The 20,271-nt window shown below is 36.8% G+C and overlaps 3 protein-coding genes and 1 long non-coding RNA gene across 6 annotated transcripts in view; 1 reads left to right on the plus strand and 3 right to left on the minus strand.

The window, feature by feature from the left end:
- Window positions 1–9,939: 9,939 nt before the first annotated feature.
- On the minus strand, window positions 9,940–10,644 carry LOC129739155 (transmembrane protein 203). 2 transcript variants are annotated; one of them, XM_055730562.1, is made up of 2 exons: window positions 10,084–10,644; window positions 9,940–10,020 (listed from the first exon to the last, which is right to left on the minus strand). In XM_055730562.1, exon 1 carries the CDS (start codon window positions 10,642–10,644, stop codon window positions 10,084–10,086), a length of 561 nt encoding a protein of 186 aa, XP_055586537.1. In that variant the 3' UTR covers window positions 9,940–10,020. The 2 variants fall into 2 exon arrangements, with proteins under 2 accessions (XP_055586537.1, XP_055586536.1); XM_055730561.1 differs by having other exon boundaries at window positions 9,940–10,024.
- A 65-nt stretch (window positions 10,645–10,709) lies between these two features.
- On the minus strand, window positions 10,710–11,657 carry LOC129739154 (ribonuclease P protein subunit p20). Its single transcript, XM_055730560.1, has 3 exons — window positions 11,238–11,657; window positions 10,941–11,109; window positions 10,710–10,873 (listed from the first exon to the last, which is right to left on the minus strand). The coding sequence occupies exons 1-3, from the start codon at window positions 11,526–11,528 to the stop codon at window positions 10,710–10,712; spliced, it is 624 nt and encodes a 207-aa protein (XP_055586535.1). The 5' UTR covers window positions 11,529–11,657.
- A 2,153-nt stretch (window positions 11,658–13,810) lies between these two features.
- Window positions 13,811–14,512, minus strand: LOC129757532 (uncharacterized). Its single transcript, XR_008739729.1, has 3 exons — window positions 14,380–14,512; window positions 14,056–14,319; window positions 13,811–13,901 (listed from the first exon to the last, which is right to left on the minus strand). It is a non-coding gene; the product is annotated as an uncharacterized LOC129757532 (long non-coding RNA).
- A 1,027-nt stretch (window positions 14,513–15,539) lies between these two features.
- Window positions 15,540–20,271, plus strand: part of LOC129737674 (WD40 repeat-containing protein SMU1) — a 33,229-nt gene continuing 28,497 nt past the window's right edge. Inside the window, exons 1-3 of one of the 2 annotated variants that reach the window (XM_055728843.1) lie at window positions 15,540–15,679; window positions 15,751–16,062; window positions 16,123–17,325. In XM_055728843.1, the coding sequence (XP_055584818.1) occupies window positions 15,654–15,679; window positions 15,751–16,062; window positions 16,123–17,314 (1,530 nt within the window). In that variant the 5' untranslated portion in view covers window positions 15,540–15,653 and the 3' untranslated portion in view covers window positions 17,315–17,325. Of the gene's footprint in view, window positions 15,680–15,750; window positions 16,063–16,122; window positions 17,397–20,271 lie in introns of those variants that run through there. The other variant, XM_055728838.1, reaches the window with a different exon arrangement.

The raw sequence follows: 20,271 nt of genomic DNA on the forward strand, positions 1-20,271 counted from the left end.
CAACCGAATCATAACTGGATCACTTAACACATTAAGGACCGCGAAAAAAAACACAAAATTCGATATTCTATATCTCAGAAATCACTAGACCATATTATACAAATTAATTTTATGTATGTAATTTTAATTTTTATTATACAAATACATTACCGAAAGTGTTGTGTTTATTCTTGAAAAATAAAATTTCCTTGTAAAATTGGTAACATTTGAGTTATTCTTCTAAGTTTAACACACTCGCGGTAAACGTAACAACGAGATTCGCATTGTGTTAAGGTTGCCGTTAACTTTTTAAAAAGCGAAATATTTCAAGAAAAATCATTTTTATATCAAAACTTATACATAAATTAGGGCCGTAGGAAGAATCTCCTCATGGGGGTGGGCTTCGGTGACCTTTTTCTCTGTGATTCTTTTGCTCAAACGATACAATGCATGAATAGAAATAAAAGAGAATAAATTTATAAGTTGATTAAACATGGGAACAGCAGTTTGGTGGCTATGTTTCAATAACCGATTTTGGAAGATTTGGAAGATAAATAACATAACATCTAAATAAATCAACAAATAAATAGTGAGTAAAATAAAACCTGAGTAATATGGTTTCGTATGGCTGTGGCTGTGATGAATTTTTAATGTAATAATTCTTACGTAATATTTTTGGAAATCCCCCCTACCCGCCTAGAAAGAGATCGTAAGCAAATGTGAGACAAAGCCACCCCCCCCCCCCCTATGTGCTTACGTCAAGGTTGCGAAATCTCATGAGATTGAGATTTTTTGAGTGAGATTTTCCCTTTTTGAATCTCAGTGTGATGCTAGGTAATCTCATCGTGAGTATCACAGACGGTTCTTGTCTTGAATGTCAACGCTTTCTCAGACTGAGAATCACGAGCAGAAAAACTACTTTTTGGAAGGCAGAGATGCCATGGAATAATATTTGTGCAAGCTCTTGAACAATGAAACAAGTTTTATAGTTCAGAAAAAGCTGAACATACCAATGAAAGTTTTGATTTTAAAAAATCTTTCTGAAGAATGTATTATCATGACTTGTAAGAACCTGATTATAATATTTATGTCTTAGTTTAATGAAAGTTTTACAGAATGAGCAAAAAGTTTTTATGACCAAATATGTTGATGAGTCTCGCTCGTTTTTAGAGGATTTAAGACATGCAAGTTATGAAATTGTATTTCCTACAGTAATGGACTTTTAAATCTCTTAAAAACGTTGATGCAAAGTTTTGCAATCATGGAAAAGAACCGCAAACATTGAAATACCCAAGCTCAAAATTCTTCAAAAACCCCCAATGGCTTAATGTGCTTGTCAGAAAAAACATCTCAAATCTTCTGGACATTACAAGAAACTATAAAAAAAATATAGCAAAATCTGAATTGCTAAATATTTGATTAATATAAATATTAACACAAAAAGTACCGCAAAGACAACTAAGCTGGGAAACACTAAAATTCAGAATTAAAGTTATAAGGATCCACCGGGCCTATTTTTACTAATTTAGTATCTTTGAATTACCGAAAGTTTTTTTTGTCAATTTTGCAGAAAAAAGTTTTATGATTTAATTTATAGCATTCGAGCTATGCTTTGCTTTTACTTGTAGCGGCAACCTTAAAAACGAAGTTGAAATTTATAGGTAGCTATGTAGAGTTTTAATATAAATGAAGAAAATAGTTTCTTAATCTTCCAAACAAATTGAATTTTCAAATATAAAAATTAAAAAGATTGTTACCAAACGAAAAACCATTCCAATTAAAACGCATGGCATCCCATCTTATGCAACCGGCTGGAATCGACCACAAATGAAAAGCATTTATGAACCAAATAAAAAGTCATGAAGAAATATCAAAATTTTCCCTTTCAAATTAAAGCGGCGGTTTGTAGCTTCTATCCTAACGGTTAACCTTTTTTTTTTCAATTTAAAAAAGACATTTTAATGATTTTTTATGCATTTTAACGATTTTCTTTTTCAAGAGAAGGAAAGCCGGTTTTATTTGCACCGGCTCACAGATCTTTTTCAAATATTATCTCGACTCGCGTGATGTTTGAAATTCCCTGTGGGAAATTTCTGAAGTATAAAACATGATCGTTGCACCAAAAAGTAGGATATGATTCATACCAGCCTATCTAATGTCCGATAAATTCACTTATTCTTTTAAGAGCGTTTCCAGAAGATTTATAGAATTCTAAATAGAAAAATGAATATGACAGAAATAATAATGTGCCATTGAATATTAAGATTGATCAAATATTCATGTACTACCATTTGGCGTAATTGTAAAATCGCTTCTTTTGTTAAGCGACCTTACTTCTAATTTTTTGATTATTATCTTATGAGCTTTTAGACACATGCATCAGAGATTATTTGTTCTTTAATTGTCAACGCTGGATTTTTTTTAACGATTTTTGAGTACGTTTAAAAATGCTCTTTAAAAGAAATTCGTGAAACCATTGGAAAAAAACACTGTTTAATTTTATTTAAATGGCTAGTTTAGACTGTTAATTGATCATTCAGAACCTAGTACAACATTTTGAAGTGGTTTTTGTGAAATCGGGAATGTTAAGATTGGTTTCGAAAATTGGTTTTCTCTACGGTTGTTCCCGATCCTTTAACAGTCTCTAAGTGACTATTACTGTCAAAAATTCGGCAGAATATTTCACCAGTAGTTTGGAACAGAGAAGGGATGTCAAGGACCAAGGACGTTTAAAAAAAAGATCGTTTGAAAAGAGATTTAAATAAAAGTTGAAACAAAGGACAGCTTATCACTGACATCACGGCTTCTATTTTTTCATTTAGTTGATATAAAAAAGTAGGTTTTAACTCTGAATGTATAGATGCATATTTGTTAGAATACATGATCTTTATTAATCGATTTTTCTATTAATGTATTCTATGCTTAGCTAACTAAGCATATTTTACTGATTTCAATAAGCCAGAAAATCGATTAGAAATGTTGCTTTTAATCCCATATTATGTTGTTTTAATTTTGAAAACCAACAAAACGTCAACGACTGAATTTTATATTTTTTTTTATTTAAGTCGTCTTGACTATGAAATTATGTTATAAATTGTTTAGTACCAAAGCGCCGTATTTGCAAATAATATTATAAAATTAAAGTGTTGTTCTCAACATTTATAAGGTAGTGTGTTGTGTACATAGACACTTTTTAAAACATAGATACCACGAGCTTTAACACTTTCATTATTAAAAAGTTTCAATGAACTCCAATCATTAAAGCGCTTTTTTTTTATATCAATGCGTTTGGAGTCGTTCAACTTGACGTGTCGCTAGTGTGAAAAGCTAATCTTATTATATGATACATTCAAATATTTCATAGATTCGTTACAAATTTAACTGTTGTCAAAAAATAGTAGGGGGAAAAGTGTGGAATATAGCTGAAGATTTCTCTTAGGGATTCTGGATTTCTGATTTTTTTTTCTAGATGTGATGCTCAGTGAATTTCGTTTTGCATCGAAAGCTTTGAGCATCACAACGAAATTCATTGTGTTGCTTAATTGATACTCATCACGGTGAGTATCGATTTCAAATGATTATCTGAAATCTTGCAACTCTGGCTTACGTAATTAGTGAACAGCCCCATGAGACACCATTGGACCAGGTTCTGATGGATGATGGTTCTGATGGACCATGAAATTCATGTTAAAACCGAAATCAAGAGGTCGAATTCTTCGAGATGCCTCATGAAAGGTTCCATCCAAATTCCGATTGGTTATTCCAGGTGAATTTGTGTAAAATATCAAGATTTTGCAAAGGTTTTGCTTCTGTGGTAAAAATAATAGATCATTATATGACTGAAAAAAGTGTGCAAAGATAAAAAAGAGATTTTATGATAAAGTAAGAGTATGTTTTGAAATCAACGGTAAATTATTTTTTTATATTTTTAAATTAAATATCATATTAGCACCTTCATTTCCTCCATATAAAGTTGTTCGATCAAATGAATAGTTTTTAAAATACACACGTTTGTAACTGCCTGAATTCTAAATGATCATAGCCTTACTCGTGGTCTTTGGTAAAGTTGAGTTAAATCTTTATTTTCAAAATACTCATAATGTTCTCAAGTGAACGGATTTGTTTCAAAAATTTTTACCTATTTTCAAAAATATCTCGAAAACAAGAACTGATAGAAAAAACTAAATGAATATTTGGAATCAGCGCCCTTAAAATTAGTCAAAATTAGCTGCACCTCGGATAAAATTGAATTTTATTGTCTTGTTTTATTAATTTTAAAGTACTTTTGCATTTACGTACTAGATATAAACTTTTGAAAATACATCCTAAAATATTTGAAATAGTACTCTAAATTTCTATGTGAATCCATCAGTAATGAAATAGGAAATTTACTTTCATCGATGTTTTATATAATTGAATTTGCTCTCAAATCTGATGAACTTAGCTTATTTGATTTGAACGTGTTTAGAATAAGATTATTTAAGAACGCCTTCGATTTCTCAAAAAAAAAACTATTCTATGCTGAAATCAAATAAGCTATTTTTTTCAAAATCTTTAGTTAACTCAACGATTTTAACTATCAATGAAAATAAATCAAATTTTCAAAAGTAAAAGGAATACATAGATTTAAATGGGGCAGTTCAAATCAGATTTTTGCAAACTCGATCCAAATTTAACCTATTAGTTTGAAATTTGGCTCATGAAAAAACTGCAATACCTTTTGATGTGATAAATGTTAACCAATATATAAAAAATTGAATTCCCTGCCATTTTTTTAACGAGAAGTTTGCATGTTTCTTTATCAGCAAATATTTATCAATTTTACAATAAAATCCTGTATATAGCTTTTGTAAAATAAAACCAAGTCCTTTTTTTCTTTTACCAAATCTACCAAAAAAGCGAAAATTTTACTACATTTTACTATAGAGCTTAATTGTGTTTAAGAACTGACTTTGGTTAAAAAATTTAAATTTTGGAATTAACTAACAATCAAAATTTTTAGTCTGCGATCTGTCTGATCTCGTTGATACATTTAGTTGAAAAATGGACCCTTTCAATATTTTAAAAATTACATTGTTTTGCGTTAATATGTGACATGTGTAGTTTTTTGGTTACGAAACATTTTTCTATGGCGCTTCTTGGACGCTCCCCATATTGCAGGCAGGCAGGCAAAAAACCTGTTCTTAATTTTAGATTAAAATCTATGATTGAAATTCTTTTAAAAAAATAAATCATTTCAGAAAATTTGATCTTCTTTGCATTTATTGCTACTCAATTTTCATGTTACAGCTCTCATTGCAAATATATTTGAAAACAATTTAAAATTAAATGTTTTCACATTTCATTGATTTTTAGATAGTGTTGCAAAGCGCACCGGGTCAGCTAATATACAATAAAAATTGTCGTATTCAAGAAATTTCCAATAATGAGAACTCTCAGAATTTTTACACAGCGGTAGCAAAGAACAATTAGGAAGTCGCAGAGCAGAAAGATTTGAATTTTATTCGGAAATCAAACCGTCTCGATGATTTTTGAACGTCACCGGTTTGCATTAGTTCAATGGCATTACGAATTTGCACGTAAGCAGATTCAACTTAAAAAGCACTTATGTTAAAAATGCAAAGCATAACGCAAATTTGAACCTCGAGCTGCGAGGGTCATGCGTACGCCCGAATTCGGAGGTGATCCACAAAACCCCCAAACTCGGCATGATGTAATGCTCCAATAACGTACACTTTTCCGTGCCTCGACGTAGTATACTATACTGGGTGATTGATCTGGCAGTGGAAGCTGTGGGCCTCCTTTTTACATAAACTCGAAGAAATAATATCAAAACTCGCCCCCCCGCTATTGGTCGATCTTCCGCGTGGCGCCTGCCCGGCCTCTTGCTGCTAGGGTTAAGTAGCTGGAGGAGCTGAACCGAAAACGTAGCGAAAAAATGCGGATCAAAGTGGTGCTCGATTGAACCAGATTCGAAATCAATTTCTTAGCTTTGAATAGAGGAAAAAAGAGGGAAAAACAACCAAAACCAGTGAACCAAATTACATGCAAATTATTTATTATCGGCCATTGTGCTCGGCTGCGAATCCGAGACCCTGATGAGCCGCCGACTGAATGGATGGGATTTATACGCTATATTTGGGATTTGTGTATATTTTGTCTCGAGTGTTAATGGATCCCGTCATTAGGTATGGCAGTTCTGCAGATTTGAGGAAATCGATTGAATAATTGGATACGCATATTAAAAAAATAATATAAACGACCTACAGGATTGAACGTTCATAGTTAAGTGAACCATTTTAAGCACGCCAACTGCAAACTAATAAGGGAACATTCCACAGTTGAATGACACGTGCACGTGAGCCGGGCAAGAGACAATCCAAATTACAAATCACGCAAGTTTTCACGATCAGTAAACCCGGAGACGCAAGATATGGAAGAAAGAAAAACAACCCATTCCATTCGTTGACAGCGAGTTTGCCAAATAGTTTGTTTTTTTTTTACTCCGGCAAGTTTCACTGTCTATCTATGAATCCTAAAGGCGCATACCAACGGAATCGTTGACAAAATTTTCATAATAGATGCCTACGTTAACGTATCATCATCAATGCTAAACTGAACGGCTTTTGCTGATCCGGATTGAATAATTAAGTCGAGGAAAAGCTGCCGACCTGATGCGTTGGGTTGGTTGGGGTCATGCAAATATGCGGTGTGGTAGTCGGGGATAGACGGTAACTAAAAAAAAGTGAAATTGATTCGCCAGCTAGGCTATAGGATAGATTTCGATTGATTCGATCGTTTGTATTCAGCGGGGGACAAATTATGGAGAAATTTAGATATTTTCGAAACACCCCCATTTGGGCCTATCTTGCAGTTCGACGAAGTCGGAAGTCCATTGTAGCTTGAATTCCTTTAGAAGTTGAAGGCCTGAATTCAATACGGGCATAATGGCAGGATGCCAAATCCTCAAAATCTTCAGGAAAGGCAAGAAACGCTTTTGAAGACACTTTTTACGTAAATTTCCTGGTTGATGTCTCTTTACAAGCCTCAGGTACAGATAGCTTCCCAAACGAGATATTTCTTGGCAAACTCTGATAGTTTCATATGCTTGAAAATGTCTGCCACCTTTCCCCATTCGGTTGCTGCAAAAAAACTCTTGTCCCGTATCTGTCTGAAGTCTGCTTTGACGTGGGTTTCGTCGTCCATTAACACGCAATCAAATTTTGTCAACAATGTTGTACACAGCTTCCGAGATCTTGTTTTTTTCGTAAGGTTTTGCTTTTCATTGCGACAAGCTGTCTCTACCTTCTTATTTATAAGGTGTAGAGGAGAAATTGGAGTTTCGCTTGAAAGTGCTAGCCACTCTTCTTTTCGTCACTGCGGGTCCCAGATTTCGATTTTCCCCAGATTCCGGCTTCCTAGTTGTCGAAATACGTTCCACGAACACTTTTTTTACCTACTTTGGTGACGATAGATTTCGTCACATTCAACAATTTTGCTATTTCTGCGTGCATGTAATATGGATTTTTAAGACGCATGTACAAAATTCTGATTCGAAGCATGAAATACGGCGAATTTAAAAATATTGTGAGCATCAAACTCACTGCAACATCTCATCTCGGCTTGCCAGTCCGATATCTTACCCAGTGCACCATCTGAGTCAGTTAGCAAACGAAAGTTTATTGTCACATTGATCATTTTTAGTCTTTCATGAGAAAGGAATGAGAATAGGAGGGGAATGGGGTGAAAATGGGAAACTAGAAACTGTTTTCTATTGCCGGTCGGTTTTCTATGGCCGCCCGGTTGGATACAAAGATTTTTTTCTAGTGCTGGTTTTCGTAGCTTTCGAAACTTCAGCTACAGGAGGCCACCACAGAACTCTTATGGAAACCAGATATCGAAGGATAACTCCCTTTAAACCCCTTCCTTACTCTTACTTAAATATTTCTAACAGTTGAGTCGCCGCGACAATAACGGCCCCCTTCCCCACTAATCTAGTGAAACGAATAACCTTGGCAGATTTAAACTTTGTTGAAGTAAAAGGCCTTTAACAAACTAGCTATAAATAAAAAAATAATGATAATGCCGGTTTACATATACACACACACAGCGCGGTACATCATTCGACAATATCCTTTTTGGCTGATTGTTTCCATCCTGCTTTGTCTTATGATAGGATATGGGATAAATTTTATTTGGTTTCTTTCAGACGTATGCAATGCGGTTGCGCTGGGAGGACAATGCCAGCGATGAGAAAGCTTGTTAATGCCAGTCCGGCATAGAATCTTATGCCGATAATTCCATCTCCAAGGATGTTCATTATTGGAGCAGAGTCTGATTTGTGGGTGTAGTGTAAGGATTAGAGTGTTCCCGATTTTCGGGAACTTAAAAATGGCCGGGAAATGGACACTCTAAAAAGGATATAATACCCTTACAATCTCCAATTTCAAAGTGATGAATTGTTTAAAAAAAAAACGGATATTGACTGATTTTATAATACTTGTTCAGCAAATCTGTAGTTCAAGGCCAAAATCAAAAACTAAAATGTTGCATGTAAAGCCAACTTTTTCTTCATAAAGTCTTAAACTTTTAAACTACATAGAGCTTATTATCTTGTTAAAGAATCTTAACAAATTAAGGATCGCGAAAAAATCTAAGCCGGAAACAACAAAATTCGACATTTTATATCTCAGAATCTACTGGCCCCAATTCTTCAACATCAGCATTTTTTTAGTTACTGAAAGTGTTGTGTTTGATTTTGTAGAATAAAGATTCATTAATATATTCTTAAAATTTCAGCTTTGCTTCTTAGTGTAGCACACTGTCTAGCGGCAAGTGAAAAAACGTGATATTAGCATGTATTTCGTCCTCAATATGTGGACAAGAAATAACAGTTCTATTATTAATTCCTAAATTTCCTTTTTTTTTAGTTTAGTTAGTTTAGTTTTAATTTTAAGAAAAGGTTAATGACCGTAATTCATGTTTGTTACGATTTCGGTTGTAATTTTTTTTATTCGTTTTCTGCCTTTTTTTGTTGTCTGGAACGCCCTATACTGCCATTATTATAAAAATTCGATCAAAAACAATTCTCACGCCTACAGAATACTCTCAAAAATAATTTTGTAAGAGCCATTTCGGAGAAGAAGTCGGACTAACACCGTTGTTCGACAATTTTATATACCTAATAGAAAGATTCATCCTATTGGATAATTCATCCTAGAAACAGAAAAATAAAAAAAAAAGTTGCCGTAGGTGAGAATCGAACTTTTTCAGCATTCGGATTCATATTTAAAATTAATTACTTAATTAATCGGCCTCATCGGTGAAAAGTGATGTCATTTTAGTAAGAACATTTTAAGATCTTATCACTTTCTATCCATCTATAAAAAATTCATAAACTTCAGATGTTCTTACCTAAAATGACATCACTTTTCATCGATAAGGCCGATAAATTAAGTAATTAATTTTAAATATGAATCCGAATGCTGAAAAAGTTCGATTCTCACCTACGGCAACTTTTTTTTTTATTTTTCTGTTTCTAGGATGAATTATCCAATAGGATGAATCTTTCTATTAGGTATATAAAATTGTCGAACAACGGTGTTAGTCCGACTTCTTCTCCGAAATGGCTCTTACAAAATTATTTTTGAGAGTATTCTGTAGGCGTGAGAATTGTTTTTGATCGAATTTTTATAATAATGGCAGTATAGGGCGTTCCAGACAACAAAAAAAGGCAGAAAACGAATAAAAAAAATTACAACCGAAATCGCAAAAAATGCAAAGGAATGCCAGAAAACGTGTGAAAAAAATGATCCCAAATTTTAAAAAGAAATACAGTTAACGCATTTTTTTTAAATTATAATGAACTTCATCCCACATAGCTAAAAAAACGCTTATAACGCCTAGAAAAGCATTTTTAAAAATAACTGGATAATTTCTCTACTAGATGAAATCTGTTAATTGTATGATACAATGTTTTATTGAACCAGCTTAAACATATCGATATCAAACACGGCTCCACCAGTGTTTCGTTGCTTCAACCTTTCTGAAGATAATTTAATAATCTACAAGATATTAACCAAGACAGTTATTGAATGTACCCACCTAAGATTGTTGCTTGAATTGGCAAGCCTTCACCGCGATCAACTGTAGCAGTACAAAAATCGGCGAAAACACCTCACTATATTCCAAACCACTCTGTCCGGAAAGCTTCATGCAGATCAGATATTTGAAGCCGGCCGTCAGCAGCAGAAAGTGAACACTCCACGACAGCCGATGGATCGCCTGTCGGTGTTTGTTCCCCAGATACATCCGGATGCCAACGATGACACAGAAGTAGGCATTGCAAAAGTCTCCGCAGAACAGCGGCGAAAAAGTTACCAGCCACTCGCCGGTTGTGATCGGTCCACTGGAGAGGGCACCAGAACTTGCCTTGATCGTCAGTATGATGCTGAACACCAGAAAAGCCAACAGATTGACCAACATTTCAAACTGCGTTATTCCGATCCATTTTACCACATCTACCAGTTTGAAGTAGGTCTTAATTTCTACCTCCTCGGACATTTTGCGTCTGCTGTTAGCCAACTTATTGGCAGCCCGAATCGGACTACTACTGCTAGACACTTCATTGTAAGGGCCTTCCCGCTCGATGATCGTTTCCGTCATCGATGCGGGCCGATTTGTCGGTAGCACGAGAATTTTGGAATATGTGTGTTTCGGTCTCCTCTCACCTAGGAAGAGACCGTACCGGGGGTGATGGACTTGCTACCGGGGGTACCGACTGTAATTATCGATTTCGTCTGCTTAACGGTACGATACAGTCGAACGTGGAGACAAGAATTCATTCGCTTCTGTTCCCCAAAGTCGTCGTCGTCTTTTAGCGGATGGAGATCGTCTGGAAAAAGGAAGAATAAATCCTACTCTAATAACTAATATCGAGCTAGAAACGCTTTTAGCCTTACCGGTTACTGTTATTGTAGAAGTGTTAACTTCGAATTCAATCGCATCCGGGTATTCCGCTTTTACTTTGAGCGCTAGATTAATACCCCGATTGATGGCACGACCCGTACAATGGAGAAACACCTCCCCGATATCGGAATTCAAAAGTTCCAAACACTTCTTGAATTGAAACTGTAACAAAAATTGAAAAATAAAAATTTCTTCTACAGCCACGAATGCCATAAGAATGGTAAAATGTCTTTAATAAAAATATTGATAATTTTCATATGGAATGGATTAGAAAAAGAAAATACTCGTACCGTAAAATCCGACTTATGTGTAACGTAGATATCGTTCTCCCTAGTAAAATATTTGGGCAAGGGTCGCTTTTTCAGCAAGTGTCGATCGCTAAACTTGCGTCCGCTTCCGGTTCCCGTTTCGGAGATGCCGTTGCCCGTAGCAGGAGCTGCCTGCTCTGAATGTTTCTTGTTTACCTCCGCTGCAGGATGGCTTCGATTGTTGTTCTGGCTTTGCTGCTGTTGTTGGCGCTTTTTGCTGTTCGAGCTCTTTACAGCAGCCTTATTTTCGCCAGGGCCGGCTCCTTCAGACATTATACGATCCAAAGGAAGGAAAATAGTTCCATTTAACGGAGATTTTCCACCGATTTTTTGAAAATTATCTTATACGGATGAATGTTTCGCACAAAAATGTGAACTTTTTGATGTTTAAAAACAATCACATCGTGTTTTATTGTCAAACTTCGGGTTTTATACACTGAAATTAAACGCAAGACGAGTTTCACCCTCCTCATCAAGAAAAACGATCAACGCAACCAAAGGCCGATGACAAAGTGCACGCGAACGCGAAATGAACTGCCCGCATAAATCAGTATTATACACTGACTATTCCCATTATCTTCTTCCCAAGACTCCCAAAAGATTACTTCTATAGTTTTGGATTATTAATGTAAGATAAGGCTTATCATTTTTTCATGAAATGGAATCGTTTGGACGCACTTTACGATACAGGGAACGGGTCGTTAAGTAGAGTAACCATTCATTTTTTTTGCTTTTTTCTACTCACTCCGAGCGAGTTGTATCATACGTTGAATCTTCACTTAATGGTTTTCTCATAAAAAAATAACGATACAACATATCGTGTCTTTTAGATACAATTATTAAAATATATATACAGTGTATCTTCTTAAAAAAGTTATACGATTTAATTAAAAAAAAATAGACGAGTCGTGTTATAATTTATTTATTAAATAAGCCGTTGATTGTTATTACGTTATTGTATTATTTCATACATCAACAATCTCCGAATTTTTACTTGGTTGTATCAAATCCCTCAGCATCCAGAAACCATGAAAAATATCGATCCTGTATATTGATTGCATAAGCATAGTTCGTCAATGAGGTCAAACAAAAAGAAATAAAAGAAAGTTCTGGATCGCTGCCGTGAACCTGGAATAAAAAAATTAAACCGTTATAGAGGCTTGAAACTGGTAAATAGTCGGAATACAAATTTCTATTTCGTAAAATTTTTACTTTATTCTAATTCCATTTTTTTTTAATTAAAACTTTTTAAAATTTAGAAATTCATTATATTTCAAACGTTCCGATTCCTTTTACTAAATTTGATTTTCAATTCTTATCCACGCTTATTTATTTACTAATCATAAACTACCCGCATAAATCAGTAAGCTGCCAATTGATTATGGTTTAGAAATTTGACCCGAAACTTTATTCCTATTTTCTATCAGTCTAAATTTTCATGATTTCTAAATTTTATGACAGCTATCAAGCGCAGTAATCAGTGTTTAACAAAAAAAAATCTAATATTTATTTATCAATTTAAAAAATAAATGAAAAAGTACCTCAATAATCCTTTCCAATAGTGCGACCCTCCTGTTCCATGTAATTTGAATCCATCCGATTAGTAAGGCCGCAGTTGATTGCTGGAGGTTTTGACATAATTGATTGATATCCTCAAAAAGTTGCGCAAAACTGGAAATTGTCATACTATTCAATCTTAAAAATAAACAAAATGATTTATCAGCTGATAGAACACCAAATTTAAAAAACAAATTACCTATATACGATGATATCGGGAGTCTAATAACCAGATCGCTGGAATCGATTCTTATATTGCTGGCATTGTTGTTTGTCTGGTTTTTATGCCGTATTTTGAACTTGTGGGAGAACGGTTTTTGATAATTCGGTTGAAACCGATGTTTCGCGTTTGCCAGTTGGAACTCCACCGCATTAAAAATTTACTTAAGGAATGAACATCCTCCAGAGCTGCAGTTTCCGCAATGTCACCATATCACCGCAGACGCTGTAGCGAGTGTCTATTGGCCTCGTCAGTCGGGGTGAATTCTAAATTAGAATATTGTCCTTCCATACAAACATACGACTCCTTCTTCTGAAACATATACCATGTGCATGTACATTGTTGCAAAAAATACTCGCAGCTTTCTTCCGGCAGTTCCTAGAAACCGATGTATTTTTTCTCAGAAGAATGCTAGGTACCTAAAAACAAAATGAAAATGAAAAACTCAAAATTACCGAGTACAGACATGTATATTACCAAAATATGGCGACGCAGGGGCAATCTTGGTGCTACCTCTAAGGCCGTTATCATTGGAATGTATGTCGCGGATGCAACTCTGAAAATGCTAGCTGTGTTGCTGTTCCCAACGCTGACTAATGGAAATACTGGGGCCACACCGCCGCCTGAACAACTTCTTGTAGCAAAAGCTGAATTGGTTTGCGATTAATGGAGATGGTGAGGAAGGCAGCTAGTACTGTGGTGATCGTCTCTTTCAATAGAAAGCAGGTAGTGATGCGAGGGGACATCCGGCGGATGTCTAATCTTGAATTTGGTGATGGTGCTTTTGCCGCTGGTGGTGTTGATGATGGTGGTACGATCGATGGCGACTAGAGTCAATTTAGGCCGAGGAACTGGGAGAATGTTAATTCCTATAAGAAAACAGAATAGTTGTCGATTATCTAATTGGATTACCGTTCTTTATCCAAATTTCATGCATTTCCGAACCGTCGACTTGAAATTAATAAAAAAAAATCTGATTCCTCGATCTGAATTCTGATGAAATTGAAATTTTATAAAACTTACAACATTCATAATCAAGATGTGGACTCCACGGCATTCCAAAGGTACTATCGAAACCAATGTCGAAGGTTCGCCACCACCGCCTCCAAACTCGACGATTCGCCGCCGATGACATCTCCAGTGCTGTCATTGTGTTGTTTTACGCACAATAAATTTTTCCCGACAACAGTTGCAGCCACTTCTACGTGGCTCAGTGTCTACGTTGTTCCGGTGTTGGTGAACCCGGGTGCTGGGGTTTGTCCTCGCATCCTGCTGTTTATTGCCAGCCTGTACGGAGTGTTGAAAAAATTCATATTTTCGCAAAACAAACAAAACTTTTTTACTTACCTTTATTGTTTACGTTGTCGTTGGCCTCTGTGTGCTCATTTTGCAATGCTCTTGTGGCCATTAATGGTTTTCCTGGCCAAACTTTAAGGTTTTTCCTAAATTGTATACGGTTTCACATGCCTCGTGTTTTTTTTCCTAAAGTGACGTGACAGCTGCAGCAAAGACACCAACACTCAGTCAGACACGCGAAAATTCTTTAATCGTATCTTTCAGAAATCTTTTCTTATCATCCCAGCAAAGCTTTTGCACCTGTGCCATAAGCAAAGACGCAATACGGATCGTGACTATTAATGTAATCAGAACCAAATAATTCCGACGATAAAGTGTACGGTTTTTGGCTATGCGGGTGAGGTGAAGCTGTGAAAAAAATCTTATTTACTTACCATTGGAATGGCTTTTGGCTAACATATACTGAATGCGGCGTGCAAATTTGTTCCATTTGTGCATTGGTCACGTTCGCCAGTATGTTATCCGCCAAAGTTTAAAAAAAAATTTTCGTAGGGTTATGATTGAATACAAGCAAAACCTTGTTGAAGTGATACTTTTTTTAGTGTTGGAGAAAACGGCTCTCAAATATATTTCAGCTTGTTTTTTTTAATCAAAGGTTTGTTTATTAAGGCATTTTACTAATAAAGTTTCATTCTGCCGAATGTATCACTTAACTTATCTATGTTAGTAGAAGGGCAGCCGTAAGAGTCGCGGCGACTCATTATATAATTTATATAATTTAGGAGAGGGAAGGGGAACGTCTAGGGTTCACTATAAAAATTTTCCATCTGGGTTCGCTGGTGGCTTCCTGTAGCTGAGGTTCTGATAGTTACTCCAAGTGATCGTCTTCCTGGCCAGCCTTCTGGTAGAGTTTGTCGGACCCATCGCATGAGAGGTTACTCTATTAATTAAACAAAGCCAAGATTAATAGGGTACATATACAGGGGGAAAGATGTGAAGGTAGGAGGACTAAACGACCAAGTCAGACATTTTAAAATATTTCAGCTTGTGCTATCCAGGAAAGTGTGTTGATGCAAACGGAAACACCCTCTACTTGCGCGACAGTAGGGCGAAAAAATGGATTTTTCTTATTGGGTACAGACCGTACAGACGGTTTTTTTCAGTGTTTTGCTTTTTCTTTGTTTACGGTCCAACTGGCAACCCTTCCGACGTCATTGTTTGTTTACTTTTAAAAATCTCCAAAATTTTTAGTGCTGTACGGTATACGGTATTTTTCTCTCGAAAAAAGTGAATTTTATTGGAAAAGTTCAATCTAATAGTTCAACATGTCCATAGAAATCGAATCTGCCGAGTAAGTAGCTTAGTTTTGCGCAAATTCCCATATAGAATCAATCTCCAATTACTCTGCCATTTGGCTTCCAGCGTCATCCGGTTAATCCAGCAGTATTTGAAAGAATCGAATTTGCACAAAACTTTACAAACGCTCCAGGAAGAAACGGGTGTGTCCCTCAATACGGTTGACAGTGTTGAGGGTTTCGTGTCCGATATCCACAATGGTCACTGGGACACTGTTCTGAAAGCTATCCAATCGTTGAAACTTCCGGACAAAAAGTTGATCGATCTCTACGAGCAGGTAGTGCTGGAGTTAATTGAGTTAAGGGAACTGGGAGCAGCTCGGTCCTTGCTACGACAAACCGATCCCATGATTATGCTGAAACAGCAAGAAGCCGAAAGGTAGCTTCTGTGTTTTTTTGGGTTTTGATAATTTTTGTTTATTGAATTAATTTATTTCAGATACATCCACTTAGAGAATATGCTACAGCGAGCATATTTTGATCCCCGGGAGGCCTACCCGGAAGGTGGAAGCAAAGAAAAGCGACGGGCGGCAATTGCTACAGCTCTAGCTGGGGAAGTTTCAGTGGTGCCCTCGTCTAGGTTGCTGGCTTTGCTGGGACAAGCTCTGAAGTGGCAGCAGCACCAGGGTCTGTTGCCACCCGGTACGACTATCGATTTGTTTCGCGGTAAGGCCGCCATTCGGGACCAGGAAGATGAATCATATCCCACCCAATTGGCCCGGCAAATCAAGTTCGGTCAGAAAAGTCACGTGGAATGTGCTTTCTTTTCGCCTGATGGCCAATATTTGGTTACAGGAAGCGTGGATGGATTTATTGAAGTGTGGAATTTTACCACTGGCAAAATTCGTAAGGATTTGAAGTACCAAGCACAAGATAACTTCATGATGATGGAGCAAGCCGTGCTTGCTATGGCATTTTCACGTGATTCTGAAATGTTAGCCACTGGTTCCCAGGATGGTCAGGTCAAAGTTTGGAAGCTGCTTACCGGTCAATGCTTGCGAAGATTCGAAAAGGCACATTCTAAAGGTGTAACTTGTTTACAATTTTCTCGCGACAACAGCCAGATCCTTACAGCGTCGTTCGACCATTTGATCCGTCTGTATGGGTTGAAATCTGGCAAAATGTTGAAAGAGTTCCGCGGGCACACTTCGTTTGTCAACGAAGCAGTTTTTTCGCCGGATGGACACAGTGTGTTGAGCGCCTCATCGGATGGTTCAGTCAAAATTTGGTCCCTAAAAACCACCGAATGTACCAGTACCTTCAAAGCTCTCGGTAGTGATTTGGCAGTGAATTCAGTTCTCATGCTTCCAAAAAATCCTGAACATTTTGTCGTTTGCAATCGGTCTAACACAGTCGTCATCATGAACATGCAGGGTCAAATTGTGCGGTCGTTTTCTTCCGGTAAAAGAGAGGGTGGTGCATTTATCTGTGCGACTATTTCACCGAGGGGAGAGTTCATCTACTGCGCCGGAGAGGATTTGGTGCTGTACTGCTTTTCGGTCACCTCCGGTAAGTTGGAGCGAACGTTGAATGTGCACGAGAAGGATGTCATCGGACTGACACATCACCCGCATCAGAATCTGCTGGCCACGTACAGCGAGGATGGGCTGCTCAAAATGTGGAAACCCTAAAGCGAACTGGCGTAAGTAATAATCTTAAGTATATTAACTTCCTACTATTTTCTCGACGTGTGGAATAAAACTTCAGTAACCGCAGATGGTTTCGCCTTGTGTTGCATAGAATTTCTTGGAAAAATCCTTTTTTTTCTCCAGCGTTGGGAAATTTTATAGTTTAAAGCTTGATTGCTGTCCAAGCGCAGACTAATGTTCAAAGTTTCCGAACATTACGCGTTATCGTTTGTTAGATTCATTTATCTGTTTTCTAAAAAAACACTACCTTAAGATTATAATGTAGTGCAGTTGATGAGGACAGCTTTATTTTACAGTATTATGAAATCGTGTACTTTATTGGCTGACTCATGTTTATGGACATTCAAGGTAGCAAATTGAAAATTTATCAGATTCGTTTGTTAATTTGAGGAGTTATGATTGGTTTACTGTAACAATCAAGCTTGTGAATTTAAATTATATAGAAAGTCACAGTGTACAGTAAAAATAATAATAATAATATTTTAATAGACCATTAACCACAATGGTCATTCAGGTCTTAAGATTAAAGCTGAACAATAACATTGAATATTGTTCTAACAAATGAGTTTTTCTCAGATAGTTTGCTATCATCATTTGATAAAAATTTGTTGATATCCCAATCCGAAAATGTTGCGGAAGTGAATTTATGACAGTCAAAAAGAATGTGAGTAACTGTCATAAGCTTCCAACATTTTTCGCAATTCGTCCAACCACCAGAAACGGACCGCCATATGTGATACGGGTGTGTCCAATCCTTAAGGTCTCAAAAACAAAGAAGGCGATGGTTGCGAACGAAGTGAATTGTACTGTTGAATGTCTCGATTGCTTGCGATGTTAGCAGCCAATTGGGGGTCAATATTGCACAAGTAGTTGTTGATGCTGTTTGAAACTTGTGCTGGGTCCACCTGAACTTTATTTCCTATCTTGAGCGTAATATTTTCATGCGATTTGAACTTACGGCCGAGGGAAATTCCAAGATAGCTTTGGTGATGCTGTTTGCAGAAGTCGAAGAAAGTATGATCGTTTACAATGACTTTTTAGCTTTGCCAGTCTTCCGGAAAGAAAATGCTGGTCCCAAGATAAGTAATTGGTATAAGACAGAAGGTACATAAATTAAAAAAAAAACTTGAAAACACCTGATGTTTTTTCCTCTGGTTTAAGTAATCGTTAATGTATCGCAATTACAGTAAGTACATATAACTGACAACATGATATCATTTAAGGCCACCGATGGCCCCGAAATTTAACTTTAATTAAGCACAATTTTCAAACTTTAATGCGTTGATGATATCGTTCATGGAGCAAAGGCACTGGTAATGAAAAATCATGAGTTCGATTTCTCATTCTGTCAGAAATATTCCGTTCGTCAAATAGAAATCAAATGGGAAAAGGTGGGAGGGATATAAAGGGCAAGCACGGAATTATTGTGACACATTCAACAGGGCATAACTTTTTTTACCATTGGTTAAAAATTAACCCAATTTTGCACACTTTCTCATTGATGTGTATTGTTTACATGCTGTCAAACTCGAAGTCGTATTTTTCGATTCAACTAAAATGGAGGTGCACCAACGTGAGTGGAGAGAACAAATTCTTTCCAAACACCTGGGATTTCCTGACACCAGCAGTTGGGAACGGACCACGGCAAAGGATCTAGAAGAAAACCGAGACCGGAGAAAAAAGAGATGGAGGGAATGGTGAAGCGGATGATTGAAGCAAATTCCAACGTCTCAAGCCGGGATTTGGCTAAAAAGATTGGCATGTCGCAGAGCTACGTCCAGAATGCAAAGAAGAGAGCTGAACTACATACATATAAGGTACAGAACCTCCCAAACCGCTTTGAGCAGCAACAATCGATGGCTAAAACTCGGGCACGGAAGCTCTACGAGAAGACGCTGAAAAAATATGATTGCTGTGTGATGGACGACAAAACGTATATAAAAGCCGATTTTAAGCAAATTCCGGTGTTGGAGTTTTTCGCCGACAAGAGCAAGTTCGATGTGGATGACAAATTTAAGAAAAAATGTCGAAGTTCGCCTCAAAATATCTCGTTTGGCAGGCCATCTGCTCTTGCGGACTGAGCCTTTCGTGACAAAGGGCACAGTAAATGGCGACATCTACTTATCTGAGAAGCGCTTTTTGCCGTTCTTGCAGCAGCATGACGAAGCTCCGCTATTTTGGTAAGATTTGGCATCATACCACTATCCTAAAAGTGTCCTGGAGTGGTATAAGGCCAATTCTGTCCATTTTGTTCCAAAGGACATGAAACTATTCGGAGCTGCGCCCGGTGGAGCAGTACTGTGTAATAATGAAGCGGGAACTTCGGAAGAGCAAGAAGACAGTCAAAGACGAGAAGGACATGTTAAGAAAATAGAACAAAAAAAAACTGGTACCGGATGACACTGTAAAGACTTTGATGGAGGGCATCAAGCGAAAACGCGTTGAATTTTACACTCAAGGCTCCATCGATTAACTTTTCTTTTGATTTTTGAAGTAACGTCTCGGTGGTCGAGTGGTTAGCGTGGTAAGACGGTAATCGCTGGTCCACTGATGGCATGGTTCGATTCCCAGTTAAATGTTAATCTTAAGTTGTCCACGTCATTTATTCAGTCTGTAAAACTTAAATCGGCTAAGACGCTGTATGTCCTTAAAAATATATATATAAAACTACCCTAAAATTTTGGTTTGATTCTAAACATTATAAGAAAATTGGCATGACATTTTCGGTGTCGCAATAATTTCCTGTTCGCCCTTTATATCGGACTACAATGCCAAGTTAGAGCCATTTTTAGTGCTTAAAGGTTCTTGGGTAGTACACTTTATACACCGTAGGTCAACACTGGAGGCTCAGGCCGGTACGGCTGGTTTGGGCTCTCTTCTAAAGGAGGGAGCCAACAAACGAAAAAAATAAACTATAGGGGAGAATGAGGATACTTGAT

This window comes from Uranotaenia lowii, chromosome 1, assembly GCF_029784155.1.
Source record: "Uranotaenia lowii strain MFRU-FL chromosome 1, ASM2978415v1, whole genome shotgun sequence".
Taxonomy (NCBI): domain Eukaryota; kingdom Metazoa; phylum Arthropoda; class Insecta; order Diptera; family Culicidae; genus Uranotaenia; species Uranotaenia lowii.